At 49.5% G+C, this 27,923-nt stretch overlaps 1 protein-coding gene across 1 annotated transcript in view; it reads right to left on the bottom strand.

Moving 5' to 3' along the window:
- Positions 1–27,338, bottom strand: part of DNAH14 (dynein axonemal heavy chain 14) — a 1,270,113-nt gene extending 1,242,775 nt beyond the window's left edge. Inside the window, exon 1 of the mRNA XM_086926153.1 lies at positions 27,157–27,338. Coding sequence (XP_086782279.1) covers positions 27,157–27,159 — 3 coding nt within the window. The 5' untranslated portion in view covers positions 27,160–27,338. The remainder of the gene's footprint in view (positions 1–27,156) is intronic.
- Between the last annotated feature and the right edge of the window lie 585 nt (positions 27,339–27,923).

The following is a 27,923-nucleotide window of genomic DNA, read 5'->3' as shown; positions in this document are numbered from 1 at the left end:
GGAAGACATAGCCACCCGCACTTTAGCCAGGGCAGCAGGTGGGTGGTGTAGATGTCATCTAACAAGTGTGCAGCGGTGCACTAAAGTTTGACAGGGTATTATTGTCCATTCGGCATTCTCAATATTCAGGAAAGGGCAGGTATTTGCACCGAATGTTCCCGACTGGTTCCCACAGACTTGTCTGTCCCCTGGATGATCCTTCTAGGGGTTAGAACCAGAGACTTGAAGGGGCATCTCCTGCTCCGGTGTCCCAAGTACGTTGATAGTCTAAGCTGGGGTAGGTGTACCATGAAGGGCCTGATCACTTCTTGGGTTTTCCCTAAGTTATGAGGTCAAACTAGGTGGGAGCATTAAGTCTACAGTCCTTAGGAAGCATCCAGCATTTCTTCTATCCAAGTAAAGGCATTTAGCGATAGATAAGTATCAGCGAGTGGGTAACAGACACCAGCTCTTCAGCAACATTGTGCCCCGAGGGCACACACGATGCACAAACAGAGCTTCAACCACAAAGGTACTAAATAGCAACCACTAGTAAATAGGTTTAAAAGGTGTCTCTGGCCTTACAGCTGTGTGAAGCCACTATCATTTAGAGGTACGCCCAGGTGAGAATTGATTCAGAAAAGGGGGTGGTGATGAACAGAGTGTCTGAATTAAGCAGACCACTCTTACCCAGTCCAAAGATCAGGGCTTGATCCATCACCGTTATTTAGCTCACTGGACCATCCCAGCTCAGAACCTGGCTATATGCAAATCAGTCTGTCCCTGGCCCAGTGCATCATGGGAACAGGGCAGACTAAACTACCAAGCCAATTCTTCACCAGAAAGGAGACAAGCTACCGGGGACCGATTTCTGGCATTTCAGCCGTCGTCGGCCCGGCTTGCTTGAATCCTGATGGTGCAGTGAGCAAGGGACTCATGTCTGAGTATACCCTGCCACACCTATAGTGGCCAAAAACGATTCAGAAAAGGGGGTGGTGATGAACAGAGTGTCTGAATTAAGCAGACCACTCTTACCCAGTCCAAAGATCAGGGCTTGATCCATCACTGTTATTTAGCTCACTGCACCATCCCAGCTCAGAACCTGGCTATATGCAAATCAGTCTGTCCCTGGCCCAGTGCATCATGGGAATAGGGCAGACTAAACTACCAAGCCAATTCTTCACCAGAAAGGAGACAAGCTACCGGGGACCGGTTTCTGGCATTTCAGCCGTCGTCGGCCCAGCTTGCTTGAATCCTGATGGTGCAGTGAGCAAGGGACTCATGTCTGAGTATACCCTGCCACACCTGTAGTGGCCAAAAACGATTCAGAAAAGGGGGTGGTGATGAACAGAGTGTCTGAATTAAGCAGACCACTCTTACCCAGTCCAAAGATCAGGGCTTGATCCATCACCGTTATTTAGCTCACTGCACCATCCCAGCTCAGAACCTGGCTATATGCAAATCAATCTGTCCCTGGGCCAGTGCATCATGGGAACAGGGCAGACTAAACTACCAAGCCAATTCTTCACCAGAAAGGAGACAAGCTACCGGGGACCGATTTCTGGCATTTCAGCCGTCGTCGGCCCGGCTTGCTTGAATCCTGATGGTGCAGTGAGCAAGGGACTCATGTCTGAGTATACCCTGCCACACCTATAGTGGCCAAAAACGATTCAGAAAAGGGGGTGGTGATGAACAGAGTGTCTGAATTAAGCAGACCACTCTCACCCAGTCCAAAGATCAGGGCTTGATCCATCACCGTTATTTAGCTCACTGCACCATCCCAGCTCAGAACCTGGCTATATGCAAATCAGTCTGTCCCTGGCCCAGTGCATCATGGGAACAGGGCAGACTAAACTACCAAGCCAATTCTTCACCAGAAAGGAGACAAGCTACCGGGGACCGGTTTCTGGCATTTCAGCCAGGTGAGAATTGGGTGCTTCCTAAGATTCTCATGACCAATGCAGTTTGTGGGATCGCCCAGCGGATCCACTGGAAATGTACTGCAGCTAGCATGAAACTGGTAACCTGGGTTTCCTGGGTGTGCTAGTGTGCAAACAGTTTGGTACACACTGAGTTAGAGCCATATGGGGACAGGGTATTTTAGACCATTGGGCATTCCCAATATTCAGGAAACATAAGGTAGTTGCACATAAGGTTTTCCTCTGGTTCCATCACACTTGTCTGCCCCCCTCGGGTGATCCTCCATGGGCTTGAACCGAGACTGTAGGGGCATCTTCTGCGACTGGTGTTCCAAATATGTTGTTGTTTTGGTGCAAACTGAGTGGAGGAGTATGTCCAAAGTCCTTGGGTCCATTCAGCATTCCTTCAATCCAAGTAGGGCGGTTAGTGATACATGGTATCATCAAGTGGGTCACATACCGTCTATTCAGCGACAGCGGGCCCCGAGGGCACGAACGCTTCACAAAAACACAGAGCTGCAACCAGAAAAGGGCCATGTGGCAACAACCGTAAATAGGTTTAAGGTTTGTCTCTATGGCCTTACAGCTGTGTGAAGCCATTCTCAATTTTGCGGTACGCCCAGGTGGAAATTGGGTGCTTTTCAAGGTTCTCATGAGCACTGCGGTTTATGGTAGCCCACCAAGCTGACTGTTCAAGGTCATCCTGTGCTGCCGTCCAAGGGAATGGGGAAAGAAGGTGTCAAGCACGAAAGACTATGTAATAGAGCATTTGGCACGTCCAGTGTGCAACAATAATTTATATTCAACGGGGCAGGTTATTTTCCACCCCTGGGACTGCTCAGTGTGGGCAGCTGAAGCTCCCCGCCCCCGTATTTATGAATATGCCAGGGTGGTGGTAAGTAGGACTTAGTCACTCCTTAAGGTTAGGCACCATATGACACTGTATACAATCAGACATTCTGTGAGCTGGTATGCCTAGGGGGATTCACCACAGAGGGAGCTGAGCTACCGATCCCCATAAGGATTAAGGGATGCCGGGCAAGGGCAAGAGCCCCCCCCCTTGCTCATTATCACATACTTATAGTTATGGACATTCAGGTGCGTCATGATTTAGGAAGCAAAAGGACTGTGCAAATGCTAAAGTATAATCCTTCTCGCCCTAACAGCCCAAAGTAGGTAGGCGGGTGTGGGAGCGGTCAGCTAACAAGTGGGCTGCTGTCCCTGAGAGATTGGGCACAGGTGTGCCGGACACATGGTGCTAGTTGGACGGCAGCTAGGTGAGATCAGCAAATTCAGGGGGGCATGTGGGCCATTGTGTCCGAATCCGCCCCGCCTAGAGATGGCATGGGGCAGAGTCATGTGAAGCAGTGGAACTTTCCCATAGGAGGATTAGTTCTTGGCACAAGCTCACAGGCCAGAAGGGCTCTTGGTTTCATGAGACACTTGCAGTCTAACGTTAAGGGCTATTGGGATATAGATGAGGTCTCCTTCCCGTGGAGTGGCAGGGGGCCTGTAAATGAGAAGTTGCAGGTGAGAAAGGAGCTGTTTTGGTGGGGGGCTCTGTCGGCAACGGTGGCCGCCGCCAGAGCTGTGGCTGAGTTACAGGGCGATCTGGAAGCAAATGGGTACAGAAGGGTACCTCAGCATGGCACATAGGGGTGCCAGAGCCCAAGAGCCTCATGGGAGGTTCCTGGAAACCGTGTCGCCGCTCCGTTAGTGCTTCGGGCGGTTGTGGGCCTGAACACCTGGGGCTTGCCTTGCTACGCTCCGCCCTGATAGGGGCGTGAGTAAAAAGGGACCAGGTGTCACGTGATCCGAGAGGAGGATCCCCAGAAGGGGCAGCACAGATGGGGTTCGCCCCAGTGCTGCTTGGCTCATCAGGCGGGCAGGTGGCGAGAATGCTGCCTGCCCTTGGATCGCCCTTAGGATAACCCACCATATCACATAATAACGTTGTATGTAATAAACCTGCAGCAGTTTTTCCAAATAACAAATCCTGTGTGGTGTGTATTTATTTGCATCCATGCTATGTGCCTGGGGGTGGGGAGAGTTGCCATGATGGTACTATGCCGCTGCCCGAGGCCACCGCGGGAGGCCACTCAAGAGGGCGGCCCTCTAGTGACATTGGGCACTCTACACCCCCAACTCTCCTCCTGAGGGGGCAGGGACTCTGGGGGAGTCCCCCTCGTGGACGCGGGCGGTGCAGCGTCATGTCCGGTGCGCAAGGCAGGGTGAGGGGTATATAGGTCCCCCTCACCATGCTGATGACCTCTTTGTCGTCGCACCGGACATGCCGCCGCCGCTGCCTCGCGGGACACACCGTCTCCCACCCTACTGCTTACCCAGCGTGGAGTGTGGTAGGAAGTATGGCGAGAATGTTGTAATCTTGTACTTTTTTTGTTGTTGGCGGAGTTACATGGCGATCTGGAAGCAAATGGGTACAGAAGGGTACCTCTGCACGGCACATAGGGGTGCCAGAGCCCAGGAGCCTCATGGGAGGTTCCTGGAAACCGTGTCGGCACCCTGTTAGTCCTTCAGGCGGTTGTGGGCCTGAACAACCGGGGGCTTGCTGTGCTCCGCTCCGCCCTGAAAGGGGCGTGAGTAATAAGGGACCAGGTGTCATGTGATCCGGGAGGAGGATCACCAGAAGGGGCAGTACAGATGGGGTTCGCCCCAGTGCTGCTTGGCTCATCAGCGGCAGGTGGCGAGAATGCTGCCTGCCGTGGATCGCCCGTAAGATAACCCACCATATTACATAACGTTGTATGTAATAAACCTGCTGCAGTTTTTCCCAATAACAAATCCTGTGTGGTGTGTGTGAGAAAGTGCCATCTTTCTTGCATTGATGTCTTTGACTGAGTGTGCCCTGGGCTCCTGCCAACCAGGTACCCATGGCCTGTGTTCCTTCCCTAAAAACTGTGTTGAAATAAAACCCAATTGGCATCTCTGGCCACCTAGTAAATGGTACACTAGGTGCCCAGGGCATGGTGACCAGAGAAGACCCCTACGGGCTGCAGCACTTATTGTGCCACCCTTAGGGGCCCTGTACCTTGGTACCCACACACTGCCTTTGCAGGGTGAGGGCCTAGGTACAGAACTAAACAAAGAGTCCACATGGCATACATCCCTGTGTGCCATGCCCACAAACCCACTGCCCTGGCATACATCAGTCACCCCTCTAGCTGGGTGCCCTATGCCAGTGGTGTGGGCACAGGGGCATGAGCCCTATGCCCCTACAGTACCCAGGGCCATTCCTGGGCACTGTAAATGCAGTGATGTCATTAAGAGTATATGGTGCTGGGAGGTTGTCATTATGAACTCCACAGCACCATAATGGCTACAGTGAAGACTGACAAGTTTGGTACCAAACTTCTTAGCACATTAAACCCACACTGAAGCCAGTGTGAGATTTAATGTAAAATGCACCAGAGGGCATCTTAGAGATGCCCCCCTGAAAAACCTAGCCTACAATCCACATCTGGCTGAGTGACTGCAGAGGCTGCCACACGCAGACATGTTGCTGGACCCCTGGGTAGGATAGCCCCCGTTCTCCTGGGCCTGCAACAATGCACATCCTGGGCGAGGTGCTAGGCCTCCTCCCCCAGGATGGGCAGGGGTATGCTTCAAAGCCTCTGTGAGCTTCTGCAGACCATTTGCTGTACCCAGCAACCAGCCCCCAACCGTCCTGACCCCCACTCTGGCGGGAAGACTGGCGGGAAAAACTATGTCAGGAAGGGGGATGTGCCAGCCTGTGCCAACCCCACCCCTCAGGTGGGGAAGATGAGGCGAAGCACGACCCCGGGGCCTGGCCATCTTGTAGATGGGGAGCCCTGCCCAATCCCAGCTAAACTCCTGCCCCCCTCCCACAGGAGAGGAGCGGGTTAGGGGGTGTACTCACTGCCCAATCCCAGCTAAACTCCTGCCCCCCTCCCACAGGAGAGGAGCGGGTTAGGGGGGTGTACTCACCCCCTAACAGGGACCCTTTGGTCCCTATACTTGCCCTACCTGTAATACCCCTAAATATAGTTTTTAGGGGCTCCCTGAACCTTCCTTCCTCAGATTCCGATACCAAAAAGAAGAAAAAAGATCAAGAAGAAGACGACCCACTGTGCAGCTGCTAACAACAGGACAACAACCACTGACTTGGCCCCAGCCCTACCGGCCTGTTGATCCTGGAACCTGCTCCTGCCTAAACCCAGCGACTCCCGCGGGCAGCAACCTTGGGACACCCAGAGGGCCTGCCTGCCTTGACCCTCTTGAAGATTGGAACTCCCATCAGTAGAAGCTCTGCTGCAACAACCCACCTGGCGCCAGCCAGGAAGCTCCGGACCTGCCCACTCTGCACCAGCCGAGCCCGGGCTGCGCCTAACCGAACCAAGACCACGGGGACGTCCCCCCGGCGACTGGGACCCGCAGTCCAGTGCCCAAAGACCCTCCTTGACAAACCAGCCGACGCCTGCAGACTCAGAATCAGAGGCCACCCCAACCGCCACCAGATGAGGGTAAGCTTTTCCGACACCCAAAGACACCCCTGCTCCCGTCTCCCTACAGCTCCCCTGTGCCTCCCTTTGGGGTACCTACCTGTGCTCCAAGATCCCCACTTACCTCTCGAAGTGCTGGTCGCCCCTAGAGAGAATCCGTCCCCGAGCCTGCAGCCTTGGTTCCCTTTTGACCTTTGCCATTGGATAACATTGAGAGCCCAACGGCTCAAAAGCACCCTGCACCCAGCCGCCCAAGTGCTGCTGGCTGTGACCTCTTTGTCCTATCCTACTTCGCCCCTTGCCTTGAGCAAGTGACCAGGAGCCCAGCTCCCACAGCCGTGTGGCCTGCTAGCCAGCAGCCACCAACCAAAGCCCCCCTTTCCCTCATTGGATATCATTGGGCCTACCTACCTCTGCACCCGGCTGCCCCTGTGCCGCTGGGATTGAACTAACTGTACTTACCTGACCCTGGGGGACCCCTGAGTCTATGCCCAGAACCTTAACTTCACCAACCAAGTACTCACCTGGAAACCAGTAATTCACTTACCTGCCATTGGATAACATTGACCAATTTTAACTCGACATTTTTTTAAGTGTGAAGTTTTGAAAACTGAAAATATTCACATAAAATCAGCCAAAGTCCGAATTCCGAAGTACTCACCTGTGATCAGGGCAGAAGCCAGTACTGTACCTTGCAGCCCAGTACTGAACCGCAAAAGTAATCCCTAGCGGGTTTACTATAACCTGTATTTTTTCCATAGGAACCCATTGTCTGCTTTTCCATGAAATTTCTTTTAAGTGTCTACTTTTGAAAACTTGAAATATTCTTTAAAAATCACACGAAATACTGAAACGCAATTACCTACCTGTTTTGAGTTAGGACCCCAGTGCTGGCCCTAGGAGACCAGTGCTGGATTACAAAAGTAACGTGATTGTACTTTACCTGCAACCTGAATTTTCTACCATTGAATAACATTGTCAGATATCCATTGAAAGGTTTTTAAGTGTGAACTTTTAAAGCAGCTAAATATTCATGAAAATTCACTACAGTAACTAAAACGTTTATGCTAATCTGGTTTCAGCTTAGACCCCAGGACTGAATCTAGAATCTAGTCCTGGAACTACTAAAGTAATCTATATAGTAATCAACTGTAACTACATGTGGAAAACCCATTGAGCTCAATGCTATAGTGTGTTTTAAGGTTGTGTTGCTCACTGTCAATACTGTATTAATTGTGTGCACAAACTTTATTGCTCCTTTGCAAAGTAATTACATGAGAACACTCATATTGAGAAAAGTATATTTTTACAACTGTTGGTTCTGAAAATAAAATAACTATATCTGTGGATATAAAAACAATTGGCCTGGAGTTCAGTCCTTGAGTGTGTGAAACCTTTTGCTTACTGAGTGTGTACAACAAATGCTTTACACTGTCCTCTGGTACTGCCTTACTGCTCGATCAAGCTACCACTTTGGAGAGTAAGGTCAGTTCTGACTTTAACCTCTGTTATACCTCTGGGGTTGGTGGACTCTATGCACACTGTACTTCATTCTAGTCCAGTATATATAGAGCCACTTTCTCACATTGGTGGATCAGCGGTGGGATACAAACTTGTATTTGTTGGACTACTTGGTTACCATCTGATCACACGACAGAACTCATAAACTGCCTTTAGAATTCTGAAATTGGTCTTTTCCAAAAATACTAAAAGTCTGATAGGGCCTTGCTTAAGTCCCATTAGAATTTTTGAAAAATAAAAGTCACTACAAGCTAGGGCAGAGGGTTAGAACTATCAGGTTAGAATGTCTCAAAAGAACCCAGCTATTAGTGAAGATAATACAGACATGGTGGAGGAACTCAACCTCACGCCTTACTTGCACTTGGTCTTCAAGGAATTGAAGGCCCTATGCAAAGTTAAAAAAATAACTGTAGGTCTGCATCCAACCAAACAAGGGCTCCAGGAGTTCCTGGCTGAATATGCAAAAGACCACCCCTCTGAGCAGGGTGACCCCCCATCATTCCTAGGGAAGAAAGTGTATCTGTACTCTTGACTCCAAGAGTCAGCCTTTGGAAGCCTGGGAACCACACAGGTGGACTCAGGGGATACATTGGGGAGAGCCCCAATCAAGAGGACAATTTCTTAGCAAATTTGGCCAAGAGATTAGACCTAGAGACCAGACTCCTGGCTCTAGAAAAAAAAGAGATGGGCTTAGCCCCCATCTCTGGTGGCAGCAATACCAATAACAAGGATAGAGAGCAATCTTATGATCCTAAAATCCCCAAAGGATGCAGCATGGCAGCCTGCTAGTAACGGGTCAAGACAGGATGTAACGTGCCTCCTGTTATTTCTGGTATATAAAAGGTCCCTTTGTATGGCAGGCACGTGGCAGAGGGATGTTCTACAGTGGGGCCACTGCTACCACAACCGGGCAAGCCTTCCCTAGGTCGAAACGGGACCGCACTTATGTGAAAGGGGAGAGTGTCAGATTATTTGCCGTAATATTAATGCGCTGCTCGTTTGCCATAAAGTTTAAAGCACATCAACATCTCGGAGGGATTTCATTGCAGGTGCAAAGTAACATAATAAGTAGCAGTAAATATCCGGGGACAATTTGTACGTTTTGGGTTCTTTGCCCTTGTACTTGTGTGTCTGGTCCCGATAGCGTCCATGCATCTTAACGCTATGTGAGGGCACTCAGAGGAGTTGCCAAAGCCTGTAGTCAAGAATTGACAGCTAGAACACTCATCTGCTTGTAAGGCACAGGTGTAGCATTTCACTGTCCCTTCAGGCTTTTTCACAAAGTTATGGCTCTTTTAAATCGTTTAGGTGTGCCTTTCTTTACTTTAGGAAACTGGGATCTAAGGCCTGGGTTCAGTCTTCCTTTGCTGTCGACCACAAGCTCAATGTCGGGAAAGTACATTTCACACGTATTGCTGTGCTTAGAGGCGTGGTTGATGGTGCATAATTTATTGGAATGAGAGGATTTATTTGGGAATGGTCGAAATTCGCATAAATCAAACATTTTATGAAGTTGAATACGGTGGTAAGGGCAACCCCAGGCAGCCGTCAATTGTTATCACACAGATCAGTACATTTGTGTTACTATATGAAAATATGTGCCTTTTGGTTTTGTAGTTTGCATTTGTTACATTCACAACTGCGGGTTTCATTGCAGATTATGGTTTGGTCCTGCACATTGCCACAGTAAGGCATTCTAATTCTCCTGCTCACTGCCTGGATCCTTGGGTTTCCCAGTCATGGTTGCCCCCCCTTATCAGCAGCACAGAAGAACAAATCCATGGCTAGGCATGACCATTATCAGATTACCTAATTTGCACAGGTGGTCCGTTAAAAGCTCTGGATGTATTTTGAGGCCCTCTGATATATGATAAAGCAAACAAAGTGCCTGTCATCAACAAATTCTGATGGATTAGGGAACAGCGAATGCTTGAACTGATCACATTGGCGAGTGATTCATGTGTGGCTTAGCCTAGTGTGCCACCCTGCAGGTGCGTTGCTAAATAGAGTGAGGCAGTGGATAGGGTGCAAGCATTGCGCTCAGAGAGGGATCCTTCGGCATCATTATTACTCTTAAACTCGGTCAGGCCAGGGAATGGCAGCATGCCCCGTGTGCTGGGGATGGTTTGTTGGTGGCAGCGTGGCGACGATTGTCGCAAGCTTGCACATGCGGTTTCCACAGAGTTTGGGGCAGGTTAGCATCCCCAGCATGTCTGCACGGGGATGATGTGTCTTCTGGGTAAATATGAACAAGTAGAGCTTGTCAGGAGTGATTATCAAAGGGATTGCACTTAAGCCGGGTAATGTTAGCATCCATCCACACCAAGCCGATTGTTTAAGGTCACCCTGGCCCGCATTTACACAGCCCAGCAGTAGGCTCTGGTGGTTAGTATAACATTGGTTGCATTGCGACGCAGTGCCTGCTGCACAAGCCATGGGTGAGCTTGCTAATCATTGAAGTGAGACATTTAATGCATAGTTCATAACCGAAAGGTGACAATCCCACCATTTCAGAAGAGAAGCATTTTCAATATGTTACGCAGCGAAACCAGAATTTTGGCTTCAGATATCTTATACAAGTAACAAGCATTGTTAAGCCATTGGTACGGACGTATCGTAGGTGTAGTGTGGTCTTGTATTATTATCTGGAGGCAATGTCAGAAGCCATAACATGCCAGCCAGCAGCACACTAAGCTTAGCACCAAACCAAAGCTTAGGCCTTTATGAGGAACATCTGTTGGCACCATATAGAAACAGGTCCAGATATACACTGGGGGGCATTCCTCTGCAACCAAGGGCAGGTTACAGGTTACTTCAGGGAAGACATAGTCACCCGCACTTTAGCCAGGGCAGCAGGTGGGTGGTGTAGATGTCATCTAACAAGTGTGCAGCGGTGCACTAAAGTTTGACAGGGTATTATTGTCCATTCGGCATTCTCAATATTCAGGAAAGGGCAGGTATTTGCACCGAATGTTCCCGACTGGTTCCCACAGACTTGTCTGTCCCCTGGATGATCCTTCTAGGGGTTAGAACCAGAGACTTGAAGGGGCATCTCCTGCTCCGGTGTCCCAAGTACGTTGATAGTCTAAGCTGGGGTAGGTGTACCATGAAGGGCCTGATCACTTCTTGGGTTTTCCCTAAGTTATGAGGTCAAACTAGGTGGGAGCATTAAGTCTACAGTCCTTAGGAAGCATCCAGCATTTCTTCTATCCAAGTAAAGGCATTTAGCGATAGATAAGTATCAGCGAGTGGGTAACAGACACCAGCTCTTCAGCAACATTGTGCCCCGAGGGCACACACGATGCACAAACAGAGCTTCAACCACAAAGGTACTAAATAGCAACCACTAGTAAATAGGTTTAAAAGGTGTCTCTGGCCTTACAGCTGTGTGAAGCCACTATCATTTAGAGGTACGCCCAGGTGAGAATTGATTCAGAAAAGGGGGTGGTGATGAACAGAGTGTCTGAATTAAGCAGACCACTCTTACCCAGTCCAAAGATCAGGGCTTGATCCATCACCGTTATTTAGCTCACTGCACCATCCCAGCTCAGAACCTGGCTATATGCAAATCAGTCTGTCCCTGGCCCAGTGCATCATGGGAATAGGGCAGACTAAACTACCAAGCCAATTCTTCACCAGAAAGGAGACAAGCTACCGGGGACCGATTTCTGGCATTTCAGCCGTCGTCGGCCCGGCTTGCTTGAATCCTGATGGTGCAGTGAGCAAGGGACTCATGTATGAGTATACCCTGCCACACCTATAGTGGCCAAAAACGATTCAGAAAAGGGGGTGGTGATGAACAGAGTGTCTGAATTAAGCAGACCACTCTTACCCAGTCCAAAGATCAGGGCTTGATCCATCACTGTTATTTAGCTCACTGCACCATCCCAGCTCAGAACCTGGCTATATGCAAATCAGTCTGTCCCTGGCCCAGTGCATCATGGGAATAGGACAGACTAAACTACCAAGCCAATTCTTCACCAGAAAGGAGACAAGCTACCGGGGACCGGTTTCTGGCATTTCAGCCGTCGTCGGCCCAGCTTGCTTGAATCCTGATGGTGCAGTGAGCAAGGTACTCATGTCTGAGTATACCCTGCCACACCTGTAGTGGCCAAAAACGATTCAGAAAAGGGGGTGGTGATGAACAGAGTGTCTGAATTAAGCAGACCACTCTTACCCAGTCCAAAGATCAGGGCTTGATCCATCACCGTTATTTAGCTCACTGCACCATCCCAGCTCAGAACCTGGCTATATGCAAATCAGTCTGTCCCTGGCCCAGTGCATCATGGGAACAGGGCAGACTAAACTACCAAGCCAATTCTTCACCAGAAAGGAGACAAGCTACCGGGGACCGATTTCTGGCATTTCAGCCGTCGTCGGCCCGGCTTGCTTGAATCCTGATGGTGCAGTGAGCAAGGGACTCATGTCTGAGTATACCCTGCCACACCTATAGTGGCCAAAAACGATTCAGAAAAGGGGGTGGTGATGAACAGAGTGTCTGAATTAAGCAGACCACTCTCACCCAGTCCAAAGATCAGGGCTTGATCCATCACCGTTATTTAGCTCACTGCACCATCCCAGCTCAGAACCTGGCTATATGCAAATCAGTCTGTCCCTGGCCCAGTGCATCATGGGAACAGGGCAGACTAAACTACCAAGCCAATTCTTCACCAGAAAGGAGACAAGCTACCGGGGACCGGTTTCTGGCATTTCAGCCAGGTGAGAATTGGGTGCTTCCTAAGATTCTCATGACCAATGCAGTTTGTGGGATCGCCCAGCGGATCCACTGGAAATGTACTGCAGCTAGCATGAAACTGGTAACCTGGGTTTCCTGGGTGTGCTAGTGTGCAAACAGTTTGGTACACACTGAGTTAGAGCCATATGGGGACAGGGTATTTTAGACCATTGGGCATTCCCAATATTCAGGAAACATAAGGTAGTTGCACATAAGGTTTTCCTCTGGTTCCATCACACTTGTCTGCCCCCCTCGGGTGATCCTCCATGGGCTTGAACCGAGACTGTAGGGGCATCTTCTGCGACTGGTGTTCCAAATATGTTGTTGTTTTGGTGCAAACTGAGTGGAGGAGTATGTCCAAAGTCCTTGGGTCCATTCAGCATTCCTTCAATCCAAGTAGGGCGGTTAGTGATACATGGTATCATCAAGTGGGTCACATACCGTATATTCAGCGACAGCGGGCCCCGAGGGCACGAACGCTTCACAAAAACACAGAGCTGCAACCAGAAAAGGGCCATGTGGCAACAACCGTAAATAGGTTTAAGGTTTGTCTCTATGGCCTTACAGCTGTGTGAAACCATTCTCAATTTTGCGGTACGCCCAGGTGGAAATTGGGTGCTTTTCAAGGTTCTCATGAGCACTGCGGTTTATGGTAGCCCACCAAGCTGACTGTTCAAGGTCATCCTGTGCTGCCGTCCAAGGGAATGGGGAAAGAAGGTGTCAAGCACGAAAGACTATGTAATAGAGCATTTGGCACGTCCAGTGTGCAACAATAATTTATATTCAACGGGGCAGGTTATTTCCCACCCCTGGGGCTGCTCAGTGTGGGCAGCTGAAGCTCCCCGCCCCCGTATTTATGAATATTCCAGGGTGGTGGTAAGTAGGACTTAGTCACTCCTTAAGGTTAGGCACCATATGACACTGTATACAATCAGACATTCTGTGAGCTGGTATGCCTAGGGGGATTCACCACAGAGGGAGCTGAGCTACCGATCCCCATAAGGATTAAGGGATGCCGGGCAAGGGCAAGAGCCCCCCCCCCTTGCTCATTATCACATACTTATAGTTATGGACATTCAGGTGCGTCATGATTTAGGAAGCAAAAGGACTGTGCAAATGCTAAAGTATAATCCTTCTCACCCTAACAGCCCAAAGTAGGTAGGCGGGTGTGGGAGCGGTCAGCTAACAAGTGGGCTGCTGTCCCTGAGAGGTTGGGCACAGGTGTGCCGGACACATGGTGCTAGTTGGACGGCAGCTAGGTGAGATCAGCAAATTCAGGGGGGCATGTGGGCCATTGTGTCCGAATCCGCCCCGCCTAGAGATGGCATGGGGCAGAGTCATGTGAAGCAGTGGAACTTTCCCATAGGAGGATTAGTTCTTGGCACAAGCTCACAGGCCAGAAGGGCTTGTGGTTTCATGAGACACTTGCAGTCTAACGTTAAGGGCTATTGGGATATAGATGAGGTCTCCTTCCCGTGGAGTGGCAGGGGGCCTGTAAATGAGAAGTTGCAGGTGAGAAAGGAGCTGTTTTGGTGGGGGGCTCTGTCGGCAACGGTGGCCGCCGCCAGAGCTGTGGCTGAGTTACAGGGCGATCTGGAAGCAAATGGGTACAGAAGGGTACCTCAGCATGGCACATAGGGGTGCCAGAGCCCAAGAGCCTCATGGGAGGTTCCTGGAAACCGTGTCGCCGCTCCGTTAGTGCTTCGGGCGGTTGTGGGCCTGAACACCTGGGGCTTGCCTTGCTACGCTCCGCCCTGATAGGGGCGTGAGTAAAAAGGGACCAGGTGTCACGTGATCCGAGAGGAGGATCCCCAGAAGGGATTCTATACTCCCGAGTCCAAATCCCTCAATCAGGGAAGACTGGGGAACCAGCTTCTACACAGCAAACCTCTCAGGACCCCTCTCCCCAGGGAGAGGACTTGGTAACCCTAGAGGGAACTGAGCCCATGGAGCTTCAGCCTTACCAGGTTGGACTCCTGGGCCCAAGGGGACCCACTAGGGAAGAGCTGTGCCAGGGCCAGCGAGAATGCCCTACTCTTGAGAGCCAGAGGCAGCAAGCTGTTTCATAACCCAAGGAAGATGTCAGTGGTACCCACAGAGCTTATTGGGAAGAGGGATTACTGTATGCTGAGGCAAGAGACCCCAAACCTGGAGCTACCAGGAGGGTGGTAGTGCCACAGAAGTACAGGGAGTTCCTCCTAGCTTTAGCTCATGACTTCCCCCTAGCTGGACATCAGAGGTAGACCAACACTTGGGAAAGGCTAGTTAGCCATTTCTACTGGCTCCAGAAGAACCAAAAAGTAAAGGAGTTTGTGAGCTCCTGTGTTACCTGTCAGGCCAGTGGCAAGACAGGTGGCAAACCAAAGGCCACCCTGACACCACTACCAGTGGTGGGGGTACCCTTTGAAAGGGTAGGTGTGGGCATTGTGGGTCCACTGGACCCTCCCACAGCCTCTAGGAACAAATTCATTCTAGTAGTAGTGGATCATGCTACTAGGTACCCTGAGGCAATTGCCCTTAGGGTGACTACAGCTCCTGCAGTTGCTAAGGCCCTCCGGGGTGTCTTCACCAGGGTAGGGTTTCTTAAGGAGGTGGTTTCAGACAGGGGTTCCAACTTCCTGTCTGCTTACCTGAAACATATGTGGAAGGAGTGTGGGGTCCAGTACAAGTTCACTACCCCCTACCACCCACAAACCAATGGTCTTGTTGAGAGGTTCAACAAAACATTGAATGGTTTGATTATGGGACTCCCTGAAAAACGCGAAAGGAGATGGGATTTCCTGTTGCCATGTCTGCTTTTTGCTTATAGGGAAGTGCCTCAGAAGGGGGTGGCGTTTTTACCCTTTGAGCTTCTGTCTGGCCACCCTGTAAGGGGACCACTTTGTCTTGTGAAAGAGGGTTGGGAGAGGCCTCTCCAAGAGCCCAAACAAGACATTGTGGACTATGTGCTTGGCCTAAGGTCCAGAATGGCTGAGTACATGGATAAGGCATCCAAAAATCTTGAGGTCAGCCAGGAGCTGCACAAGCACTGGTATGACCAAAAAGCTGCCATGGTTGGAGCGCTTTTTGACCCGGTGGCTGGAGGGGTGGCTCCCCTCGGATGTGCTTTCACGTTGCTTTATTATAGAATGGGCCCACCACGCCCTTATGCAGAAACCTCCCCCGGGAGCCCGCCCACGGCCAATCATCGCCAAATTCCTGAACTATATGGACCGGAACACTATTCTGCGGCAGGCCAGAGCTAAGTCCTCCCTCACCTGTGACAATGCCTCTATACTTATTTTTCCAGATTACACACGCATGGTGAAGCAGCAGCGACAATCTTTCCTGGCGGCCAAGGCGCGTCTTCGGGACCTTAAGCTCCAATATGCGCTGCTGTTCCCCGCTCGGTTGAGGGTTATCTATCGGTCCTGCACGATGTTCTTTGATTCTCCGGAAGAAGTCTTTAAATGGACGGATGAAACTGCGAGTACGACCCCATACTCCACCGGGCATGGACTCAGAATCCTCGTCAAGTGATGCAGCCCGGGGAGGGTCCCGGGACCAGAAGGGAGGAAGTAGGAGGTCCCGGTTCAGGCGTAGATCCAGGTCCAGCTCTGCTCTCCGCCAAAAGGGCACGTCGCCAGAAAAACAGCTGTTGGAAAAATGACTTTGTAACCTTCTTGCCTAGGCGTTCAGATAGGCCTGTTTGAACTTAAGGCTGGATACCGCTCACGTAGTCGTGGACGGGATGGGGTGGGCCCCCCCAAAAGTTGTGGGTATTTCCTTGGGGATCCATTGGACGGGGTGGGGTTTGTTCCCCGGTTGGGGACTTTGCCATGATTCGACCGCAACAGGTACTTCCATGTTTAGGAGGTATGGGGTGGGGATGCGGATTTTCGCAATTCTGATACATCGTAGATTCCCCTACACACATGAGAAGCTCTGGTCGGATGCACATGGTAGATATATCATCATACAGGGCAGGATTGGAGGCGGTGTATTGACGATCAGTAGTGTATATGCTCCCCCGCCACTACAGTGGCCTTTGGTGGAATGGCTCCTGACGCTATGGGGGGCCATGCCGAATACCTTGTCCAAAGTGGGAGGGGACTGGAACGATGTGATGGAGCTGGGGCTTGACAGATGGAGGAGTGGGGGGATCCATATGGTGGGAGGCTCATCTACCAAACTCCATTCCCTGACTGTGGGTCTTGACTGGGTGGATGTGTGGAGGCACATGAATGGACCTCGCAGGGAGTACACTTATTTCTCCGCAGTGCATGATTCTTTTGTCCAGGCTGGATTATATCTTTGCTCCCAGGGGGCTCACCTACAGAATAATGTTGACTGCTATAATGCCTAGAGCCCTATCCGGTCATTCGCCTGTAGCACTTACATCCAAATAGGCACGGGACGGCAGCCGCTTCGGTGGCGATTGTCGGGGTGGTGCCTCCAGGGGGAGGAGTACAGGGAACACATGACTAAGTCAATAGCAGACTATCTTGTGACTAATGTTGGGTCCGTGGACTCTCCCGCAACTCTGTGGGAGGCTTGAAACCGACGTTGCGGGATGTTGATATCTCTTGGTGCGTGACGGCGAGGAAGGAGCGGCAACGGGACTTGGTGTGCCAGGAGGCTGATATAGAGGCGTTAGATCGCAGGGGTCGGGAAGCAGATGGAGGTCCAGTGAGGAGACAGTTAATACTGGCCCAGCAGCAATACACCACGATTTTAATGGATGAGGCGCATCAGGCCTGGATAGCTACGCGCAGCCAGATGTATCAATGAAGAGATAAATCTAGTAAGATGCTCCACCGCCTGTGTCAAGGCACCCTACATGCCCAGCCGCTGCCTCAAGTCCTCAACCTGGGGGAACGCCTATTGTTGAGCCCTCGGCTCTCGCCGCAAGCTTTGCTGCGTATTATGAGGGCTTGTATGCACCCCAGGAATGTCTCCCAGAAGAGACTATCCAAAAGTTTATAGATTATCTTCTCCCCGCCCGGGCTGTCTCAGACGCGGTGCGGGAGCAGCTGGATAGACCCCTGTCAGACGACAAATTGAGTACAGCCTTGGGGGAGCTGCGCCCTGGGAAGGCTCCGGGTCCAAACAGCTCCCCAAGTGATTTTTTTTTATGTTTTTTCGTGCAGTTGGGTCCCCGATTTAGACCGGTGGTTGAGGAGGCGCAGGAAAGCGGCTCGCTCCCCCCGGATTGGAGGCACGCGGAGGTGGTAGTGTTTCTTATACCGGGCAGGCCTCCGGAGCGGCATGAGTCGTATCGCCCTATATCCCTCCTTAACATTGAGGCCTAGGTGTTGGCTAAGGCTCTGGCTAACAGGCTCAGGTCGCATATCACAGACCTGGTGCATCCAGATCAGGCCGGATTCATGCCTCAGAGGGCAACCCGCCATAACATCAGACGAGCACATGTTGCGATATCGGCCTGGAGACAGCTTGGAGGACCAGCAGCTTTACTACTAGCAGATATGGATAGGGCATTTGATTCCCTGAGTTGGGTGTATTTGTTCGCTCTGCTGCGACGCCTTAACTTTGGCCCGCGTTTCATGGCCTACTTGCGGCTGCTGTATACAGACCTTACAGCAACTGTGCGGGTGGGAGGGCGATATCTCGCTCCGTTAGGATCCAATGAGGCACGCGTCAGGGGTGCCCCCTCTCCCCCTATCTGTTCGCGCTTGCCCTGGAGCCGTTGGCGGCGTGGGTGCGCCTTGATGCTCAGCTCAAGGGCTTCAGATGGGCACCCAGTATTACAGATAAGATAGCGTTGTATGCTGACGATGTCTTATTCTTCCTTACTGATTTAGATAGGTCGGGACCGAGATTGCTGCAAATCTTGCAGATCTTTGGCGAGAGCTCTAGGCTCTACATGAACCCGAGCAAATCTACACTATGGGTCCTAGACGATAGATATGGGGTGGAGGACTGGGCTTCGGCTCTTCAACTCGCATCTGGGGGGATGAAATATCTGGGGGTCTATCGCTCACCTTCACCAATTGTGTCTTGGGAGCAGAATTTATCCTTTGTATGGGAACGCACACGAGAGGATCTCAGGGCGTGGTCTTGCATGCCCCTGACGATCTACGGTAGATCAGCTATTTTTAAAATGGTGGCGCTCCCTCGTCTTCTATATCAATTACAGAATCACCCCTATTTGCTTTCACCACGCTGGTTCTAACAGGTCAATTCGGCTTTGGTTGGGTTTCTTTGGGAGGGGGGGTGGGGCAGTCCGGGTAGCCCTGCGCACGTGTTTCCTCTCCACATACACCTGGGGGGTTGCGACATCAGATCTCCTTTCCTATTATCAGGCGGCACACTTGCTGGTACTTAACGAGTGGTGGTATGGAGGTAGAGGAGATCCGGCATATGCGGTAGAGGTAGAGCGACACTTGATGGGCACTAGGTCATTACACATGCTGCTGTACTCCACGCCATTGAGACGCTGCCTTCCCTCGGCCATGCAGGTAGTATTTCATGTCTGGCAGCAGACTCTGCATAGGATGGGGTGGTGGAATGTTTTGACCCGGGAGACGCCTCTTTGGGGTAACGGGCGGTTGCCTCAGCTGGAGGCGCTGCAGGGGTTCCAGGGTTGGGACTCTATAGGAATATCGTCCCTAGGAGACGTGATGGCAGACCTGACACATAAATCTTTTCAAGAGCTAAGAGATGAGTATGGGATGCTGTGGTCCCAATTCTTCAAGTACTGGCAGTTTAGACACGCACTGATACCTCATCTGGTGGGTCTGGAGTCCCTTCCCGAATTTAGTCCAATAGAGGCGAAGGTGTTTATGGGTGCACTGCCAGACCGCAAGATCTCTCGCATATACCAGATGCTGGTCCATCATTGCTCCACTGATCTACAGCGGCTCCGGACGGCATGGGAAGAGGATGTGGGCGATCTGGGGGAAGAGGACTGGGCAGAGGCTCTGGCAAGTCCGCCTGGGGCAGCCATATCCACATGCTTATGGCTAGCACAATTTAAATACCTACATTGTGTGTATTTTACCAGAGTGCGACTGTGGAGGGCAGGAACGATAGGCTCCCCCGAGTGACTCCGGTGTGGGACACATGAGGGCACACTTTTACACACAGTCTGGGACTGTCTTGCGCTGCATAAATTTTGGAGTGGGGTGTTCTCCTGTCTGTCGGAGGTGTTGGCTTGGGAGCTTCCGTATACACTGAGACTGGCATTGCTGCATGTACTGGAGGGTATCGGGGGCAATAGATACAAACACCATTTGTTACTGCTAGGTCTTACACTGGTGAAGAGGGATGTAGCCAGGGCTTGGAAGGTGACTCGGGCTCCGCCGCTGGCTGCGTAGCGATCTGGGATGGACTTTTCATGGGGCTTGAGATGCCGATTTTGTCGCATGGGGATGCCCCCATAAGCATTTTAAGATCTAGAAAAGGTGGGCGGACTATCGGGGGCTGGAGCTTGACCCGCCGCCGGAGGAGGCCTCTCTAGTACCTTTCTGAATTGGGATGAGATAGTGATTTGTAGGGTGCTGGACGGACTAAGTGTACCACATTGGTCATGTAATCCTTTAGTTGGAATGGCATATACGCAAGCGGGGGTGGCGGGGTAGGGTTTTTTTTTTGGTATAAAAGTCAACGGCATTATTGTTACTACATTGATGTGTGCAGCAGCCTCCGGCTCACGGAGCTAAGCAATGTATGAGATCTGTGACAAATAAAATCTGTTTAAAAACAAAACAAAAAAAGCTTCCATGGTTGAATTTCAACCTGGGCAACAGGTGTGAGTTTTGGAGTCAGTGGCACCAATGGCTCTCCAAGACAGATGGAGTGGCCCTTACCCTATCCTGGAGAAAAAGAGTGAGGTCGCTTACTTAGTGGAACTGGACACTAGCAGGACAGCCAAAAGGGTTATCCATGTGAACCGCCTCAAACTCTACAATGACAGGGATAACCTCACCATGCCGATGGTGACTGATGAGGAACAGGAAGCAGATAGTGAGCCTCTCCCTGATCTCCTCTCTTCCAGCCCAAAAGATGGGTCAGTGGATGGAGTAGTCTTTTCAGACACCCTCACTTCCCAACAGCAGGCTGACTGCAAGCAAGTCTTGCAACATTTTGCCAGTCTCTTTTCCTTGACCCCTGGTCTGACCAGCTGGTGTACCCATGATGTGGACACAGGTGACAGTAACCCTGTCAAAAAGAAAATCTATCGACAATCAGACCAAGTCAAGGAAAGCATCAAAGTTGAAGTCAGCAAGATGCTGGAGCTAGGGGCGATTGAACCTTCTGAAAGCCCCTGGGCTAGCCCAGTGGTTCTGGTCCCCAAACCTTATCAACAGGGTGGAAAGAGAGAGATGAGGTTCTGTGTGGACTATAGAGGGCTCAACACTGTCACCAAGACAGATGCTCACCCCATTCCAAGAGAAGATGAGTTGACAGACAAACTAGGGGCAGCCAAATTCCTAAGCACCTTTGACTTAACTGCAGGGTACTGGCAAATTGGCATGGCCGCAGGAGGCAAAGAGAAAACAGAATTCTCCACCCCTGATGTGCACTATCAGTTTACTGTAATGCCTTTTGGTTTAAAGAATGCCCCTGCCACCTTCCAGAGGTTGGTGAACCAAGTCCTGACTGGGTTGGAATCCTTTAGTGCAGTCCTATCTTGATGATATTGCTGTCTTCAGCTCCACCTGGCAGGATCACCTGATCCACCTTGGGAAGGTTCTACAAGCCCTGCAATCTATCCAAATGCCAGATAGGGCAGGGTACTGTGGTGTACTTGGGCCACCTTTTTGGTGGAGGCCAGGTCCACTCGTACAGCCCAAAATTCAGAGCATTCTGGACTGGGCAGCTCCAACCACCCAGACCCAAGTCAGGGCATTCCTTGGCTTGCCTGGGTACTACAGAAAGTTTGTGAAGGGATATGGGTCCATTGTGACCCCCTCACAGAACTCACATCCAATAAAATGCCCAAGAAAGTGAACTGGACTTTTAGCTGCCAAAAGGCTTTTGACACCCTGAAAGAAGCAATGTGCTCAGCACCCATTCTAAAAGCACCAGACTACTCCAAGCAGTTTATAGTGCAGACTGATGCCTCAGAGCTGGGGATAGGAGCGGTCCTCTCCCAGGTCAATGAGGATGGCCAAGACCAACCTGTTGCATTTATAAGCAGGAGGCTACTCCCCAGAGAGCAGCGTTGGAGTGCCATTGAGAGGGAGGCCTTTGCTGTGGTTTGGTTCCTGAAGAAGTTGAGGCCCTACCTGTTTGGAACTCACTTCCTGGTTCAAACTGACCACAGACCTCTCAGATGGCTAATGCAGATGAAAGGGGAAAATCCAAAACTACTGAGATGGTCAATTTCCCTACAGGGAATGGACTTTTGAAGTGGAACACCGACCAGGGACTGCCCATGCCAATGCAGATGGACTTTCTAGGTTCTTCCACTTAAACAATGAAGACTCCCTAGGGCAAGGTTAGTCTCATCACCTTTCGTTTGGTACCAAACTTCTCAGCACATTAAACCCACACTGATGCCAGTGTGAGATTTAATGTAAAATGTACCAGAGGGCATCTTATAGATGCCACTCTGAAAAACCTAACCTACAAACCACATCTGGCTGAGTGGCTGCAGAGGCTGCCACGCAGCAGACATGTTGCTGGACCCCTGGGCAGGAGAGCCCCTCGCTCTCCCGGGCCTGCAACAATGCATATCCTGGGTGTTCCCAGCAACCAGCCCCCAACCGTCCTGACCCCCACTCTGGCGGGAAAAACTACATCAGGAAGGGGGGGTGCTAGCCTGTGCCAACCCCACCCCTCAGGAGGGGGAGACGAGGCGAGCTCCCACAGCCTCGTGGCCTGCTAGCCAGCAGCCACCAACCGAAGGCCCCCCTTTCTTGGGTCAAGATCAAGCTGGGAGATGGGAAGCACCTTTCAAGGCGAATCAACACCTCCAAAGGCCTGAAACAAGGGTGTGTCCTAGCCCCGACCCTGTTCAACCTTTACCTGGCAGATCTACCAGGGGAATTGGACAGTACCAAATTGCACGCCCCGAGGCTAGGGGACATTACGCTGACCAATCTCCTCTATGCCGACGATCTTGTTCTAATAAGCCGCACTCCAACAGGCCTCCAACATCTTTTGAACACTACTAGCACATTCTCGCATCGTAACGGCCTAACCATCAACTTGAAAAAAACAAGAATTATGGCTGTGAACTATAAGAAGGCCAGGAAGAACAATTTTTTTCCTGGATGGCCACAAATTGGATCAAGTGACGTGTTACAAGTACCTGGGTGTCTTATTGGATAGCAGAGGGTCGTTTAAACCTCAATTAGAGACGCTACACCGAAAAGGAACCATGAGCTTCCTCGCGATGAAACCCTTGAAGAAGCTTCTGCCTGACCACACGCTCGACCCTTTTCTGCAGGTACTGAGAGCTCGTCTCCAACCGACATTAACATATGGGAGTGAACCTACTTTTGGAAAAGACGCTCTGACACTTGACAAAGTAATCGCCAGAACCTACAGATCAATTTTCCAGCTTCCTAGTTATGTCTCATCAGCGCAAATCCGTCTGGAGTTTGGGATACAAAAGCAAACAGTGGAAAGAAGGGGCAGCTTCATAAAATGCTGGCACAAGATCAAAAACGCAGAGCTAGACACCCTAAATTCCCACCTCTGGACTGAACTGCAAAGACGAGAACGATCACACGCTAGAGAGTATCTGACGGAATCTCTAGAAAATCTCGAGCTAACCGGCCTTTGGAACAGCCCAGTAGACCACAAAAACTTAAAAAAAACTAGTAACAAAAGCAAATAAAATAACATCGCTACTGGAAGACAAAGAAACGCTGGCAAAAAGGGCACATGGATGGATAGTCTTAAATGACTATAAAACTCTAAAGCCTCAAGTGTATTTAGACCAGGGATTTAAACAGAAGATCAAAGAAAAATTCCTAAAGCTGCGATTAGGCATACTCCCAATTCTCCCTCATCTGGCTCCATGGAAGAGGATTCAGGACGACCAATCTTGCCGACTCTGCAATACAGGTCCTGAAGATCTAGTCCACACAATATGTATTTGTCCCAGTTTAATGGACCTAAGGAGAACACTACTACGCGAAATATGGAATCAGAAGGGGATTAGATCCTGCAGACAGGCAGTCAAACTGTGTTTCAATCCGCAAAAGACCCAACTAAACTGCAGAACTACAAAATACCTCGACGCAGTGGCAAAAAGAATTAAGGAAGCACAAAAAGATGAAAATGAGTAATAGCCAGACAGTGCCCTGTGCATTCTTGGGTTCGCGACCCAAATGAAGTACATTAACTGACTAACCAACTACACGTACTACACAAATAATTTTTAAATGTTTGACAACCAACTTTTATGTATTTTAAATTGTGAGTTTTAATTAACTGTGCAATAAATTTGCCATTAGTCCACCTTTCCCTCATTGGATATTATTATTATTATTATTATTATTATTATTATTATTTGCCTACCTGGGCCTACCTACCTCTGCACCCGGCCGCCCCTGTGCCGCTGGGATTAAACTAACTGTACTTACCTGACCCTGGGGGACCCCTGAGTCCATGCCCAGAACTTAACTTCACCAACCAAGTACTCACCTGGAAACCAGTAATTCACTTACTTGCCATTGGATAACATTGACCAATTTTGATTCGAAAATTTCTAAGTGTGAAGTTTTAAAACTGAAAATATTCACATAAAATCAGCCAAAGTCCGAATTCCAAAGTACTCACCTGTGATCATGGGAGAAGCCAGTACTGTACCTTGCAGCCCAGTACTGAACCGCAAAAGTAATTCCTAGCGGGTTTACTAGTAACCTATATTTTCTCTAGATCTGGGTAAGAGAGCATTAAATGACCTGGTGAGACTACGCCCGTTGCTCTACTGGACCCGCCTACGTAGGACGGAAGAACTTGCTAAATATGCCGAGGGGCTGGATGACCTCCTCCTATTGGATACCGGAAAAAAAATTGGATGGTTGTACAAATTGAAGGACTTAGTGCTCAAGTTAGGCCTAAGAGACGCTTGGGAGACACAATCGCCTCCATCAAAGGAGGTGATCAAAAAGCTATACTGGGACTGGGTCCTGAGTAACATGTGGAGGGACCTAGAAGGAGGCACTCTTACGGACCTATTTTTGTCATTTAAATGCACGAGGAAATTAGAGCCCTTCTTGGACTTGATAACCAAACCCCTTGACCGCGCTCTATATATAAAATTGCGTTATGGGACACTTCCGGTGCACGACTTTACGTCAAGATGGTCTAATTCTGGTACCCCCCTGCGTTCATGCCCTGGATGTGCTGCACCAACTGAGTCAGTGGCCCATGTATTTTTTGCCTGCCCTGCTTACAAAGGGGCGCGCAAATCTTGGCTGAAACCTGTGTGCAGGGAACTGGGTTTGAGGTGTCACAGATCAGCCCTTCGGGTCCTCTCTACTGACTCCTCATCTTCCTTCATGATTTGTGGGGTAGCTAAGTTCTTGGGAAGTGTATGGATGATACGATCCCGCCTACTGAAAATCCAGTCGTGATGTTAATATACTGACGGGGTCTATAAGTATCACAACGGTGTTGGAGTTGCAAATCGTTCTTTTAATTCTATTTTAAATATTTATACCTGTTTGGAAATGTATTGTATTGTATATGTTTACTTTTATGGTGACAAAGTCGCCGAATAAAGTACTTGAAAGAAAGATATTTTCTCCATAGGAACCCATCGTCTGCTTTTCCATGACATTTCTTCGAAGTGTCTACCTTTAAAAACTTGAAATATTCTTTAAAAATCACACAAAATACTGAAATGCAATTACCTACCTGTTTTGAATTAGGACCCCAGTGCTGGCCCTAGGAGACCAGTGCTGGATTACAAAAGTAACGCGATCGTACTTTACCTGCAACCTGAATGTTTTTCCATTGAATAACATTGTCAGATATCCATTGAAAAGTTTCTAAGTGTGAACTTTTAAAACAGCTAAATATTCATGAAAATTCACTACAGTAACTAAAAGTTTTTGCTAATCTGGTTTCAGCTTAGACCCCAGGGCTGAATCTAGAATCTAGTCCTGGAACTACTAAAGCAATCTATATAGTAATCAACTGTAACTACATGTGGAAAACCCATTGAGCTCAATGCTATTGAGTTTAAAGGTTGTGTTGCTCACTGTCAATACTGTATTAATTGTGTGCACAAACTTAATTGCTCCTTTGCAAAGTAATTACATGAGAACACTCATATCGAGAAAAGTATAATTTTTACAAGTGTTGGTTCTAAAAATAAAACAACTATATCTGTGGATATAAAAACAATTGGCCTGGAGTTCAGTCCTTGAGTGTGTGAAACCTTTTGCTGACTGAGTGTGTACAACAAATGCTTCACACTGTCCTCTGGTACTGCCTTACTGCTCGACCAAGCTACCACTTTGGAGAGTAAGGTCAGTTCTGACTTTAACCTCTGTTATACCTCTGGGGTTGGTGGACTCTATACACACTGTACTTCATTCTAGTCCAGTATATATAGAGCCGCTTTCTCATAGCGTGTATTTATTTGCATGGCTGCTATGTGCCTGGGGGTGGGGAGTGTTGCCATGATGGCACTAAGCTCCTGCTTCCAATCAGATTTGAGTATTATTTCTTTAATTTTAGATCTGCTAAGGTCCACAAAGCCGTATTCACAGGACTTTATCGTTAATGCCCTGACCAAAACACTTTTAATGCTCATTTTTTACAACAAAGCAAGAAAAGGCACTCCCTTGATTAAAGTTCAGCCATTTTTTCTGTATCGAGGAGCAAAGAATTCTATGAAGTTAGAAAGGAAATCTGACGTTTTTTTGGCCCTCGCTTACCCTGAAGAGCTGAGAGTGGATTAATATTTTTTGGGAAAGTTTCCAGCAGATTTGCCAAAAGACGCCAAAACTGTTAACAAGATCATGGCAAGCTCAAATACACAGCTACTATTGCATTCTGTTAGATATATATATATATATATATGTTCATGGAAGAAACAGCTAAAATGAAGAGTGACATTATGGGTCCAAATCCCAAAACAAAAACTGAAATTTGCCATTATAGACTGCAACACAAAACTCGTGCCACTGCCATCAAGACCAAAACGCACACCCAAATTAACTGTGTGTAAACTCACAATGTTTATACCAATAAATAACTGGACTCGTAAAAGTCACCAGTGATGTTATTTCTGATCACAGCTGCCACGTCATAGGTGAGAGCAAAAGCAGTCTATTTTGATGGCGAGTTATGGGTTTGATATCTCAAGTTGTGATTTGGGTAGACGACAACTACACACTTTGCATGCTGGTATTTATGAGCTGAAACTTCTAAAAATTAAATCGAAACAACACTTCCCAGAATGCAAGGTAATATTGACTAAAAAACACGCGGATTATTGTAACAGCGATCAAAGAACGAGGACAAGCAATCGTAGAGAAAGAACTGGGTTGAAACAGAAAGTTTCGTCAGAGTGATGAACGGAATATTCGTTTAGGCTCGAGAGACCTACCATTACTGCACGGATTCAATCAGACTGATTTCCCGAGGTCTCTCAGTTCTTTTCTGGGGTCGAGGCTGGGTCTGTGACCCCCCGATCTCGGAAATCCGCGTCAGTTCTGTGATACTTTGTAAACTAAACTTGGTAAAGTTTCCCCGGCTCACAGAGCCTTGGCCGCACCTCCTCCGGTCTCCAAGGAGACACCAAACAACCGGCGAGGCGGCCCTCCCGTGAAAACAAGCTCCACGGCGTGTGAAAAGGAGCCAACAAGAAGGGCAACCCGGAAAAACAAAGACACGTGCTGACGCGATTAGCATGCGCTCATGACTGTGGCCACTGTCCCGGCCTACCCTTCATCCAACTCCAGCTCTCTCTGTTTTATTTTTCATTTGTTGTCCTGACTTCATTGCTGCAGTCAAATTTGATTCTTTCGAGTCCTAAATATTTCCTACCCAAGTTTATACCCCAAAGTTTTCGCCAATCAAATGGCAAGTATAGTGGGGGTGATCAGCCATTGGCCACCTGCATAGGTGCGTGGGAGGGTGTTAATTGCTCACACTGTGCTCTACTCTGTGCCCCTGTGCTGCATGTATATTGGAATGTGGTGGACAAGCTTGGACTGTTGTTATTGTAATGTACAGTGCCTTGTGCCTTGTCTATATGTCAAGGCTGTGAGCTGACAGGGTCAGACTCGAGAACCAAAAGCAGGTGTGGCAAAAAGGCTCCATCCAGCCCACTCCTTTTGTCTGCTTGTGCAATCTCTCTTTTCCCATCCTTCT

Source organism: Lissotriton vulgaris, chromosome 6 (genome assembly GCF_964263255.1).
Source record: "Lissotriton vulgaris chromosome 6, aLisVul1.2, whole genome shotgun sequence".
NCBI lineage: Eukaryota > Metazoa > Chordata > Amphibia > Caudata > Salamandridae > Lissotriton > Lissotriton vulgaris.
Note: the sequence above shows the minus strand (reverse complement) of the source record. Positions and strands in the feature narration are given on the sequence as shown.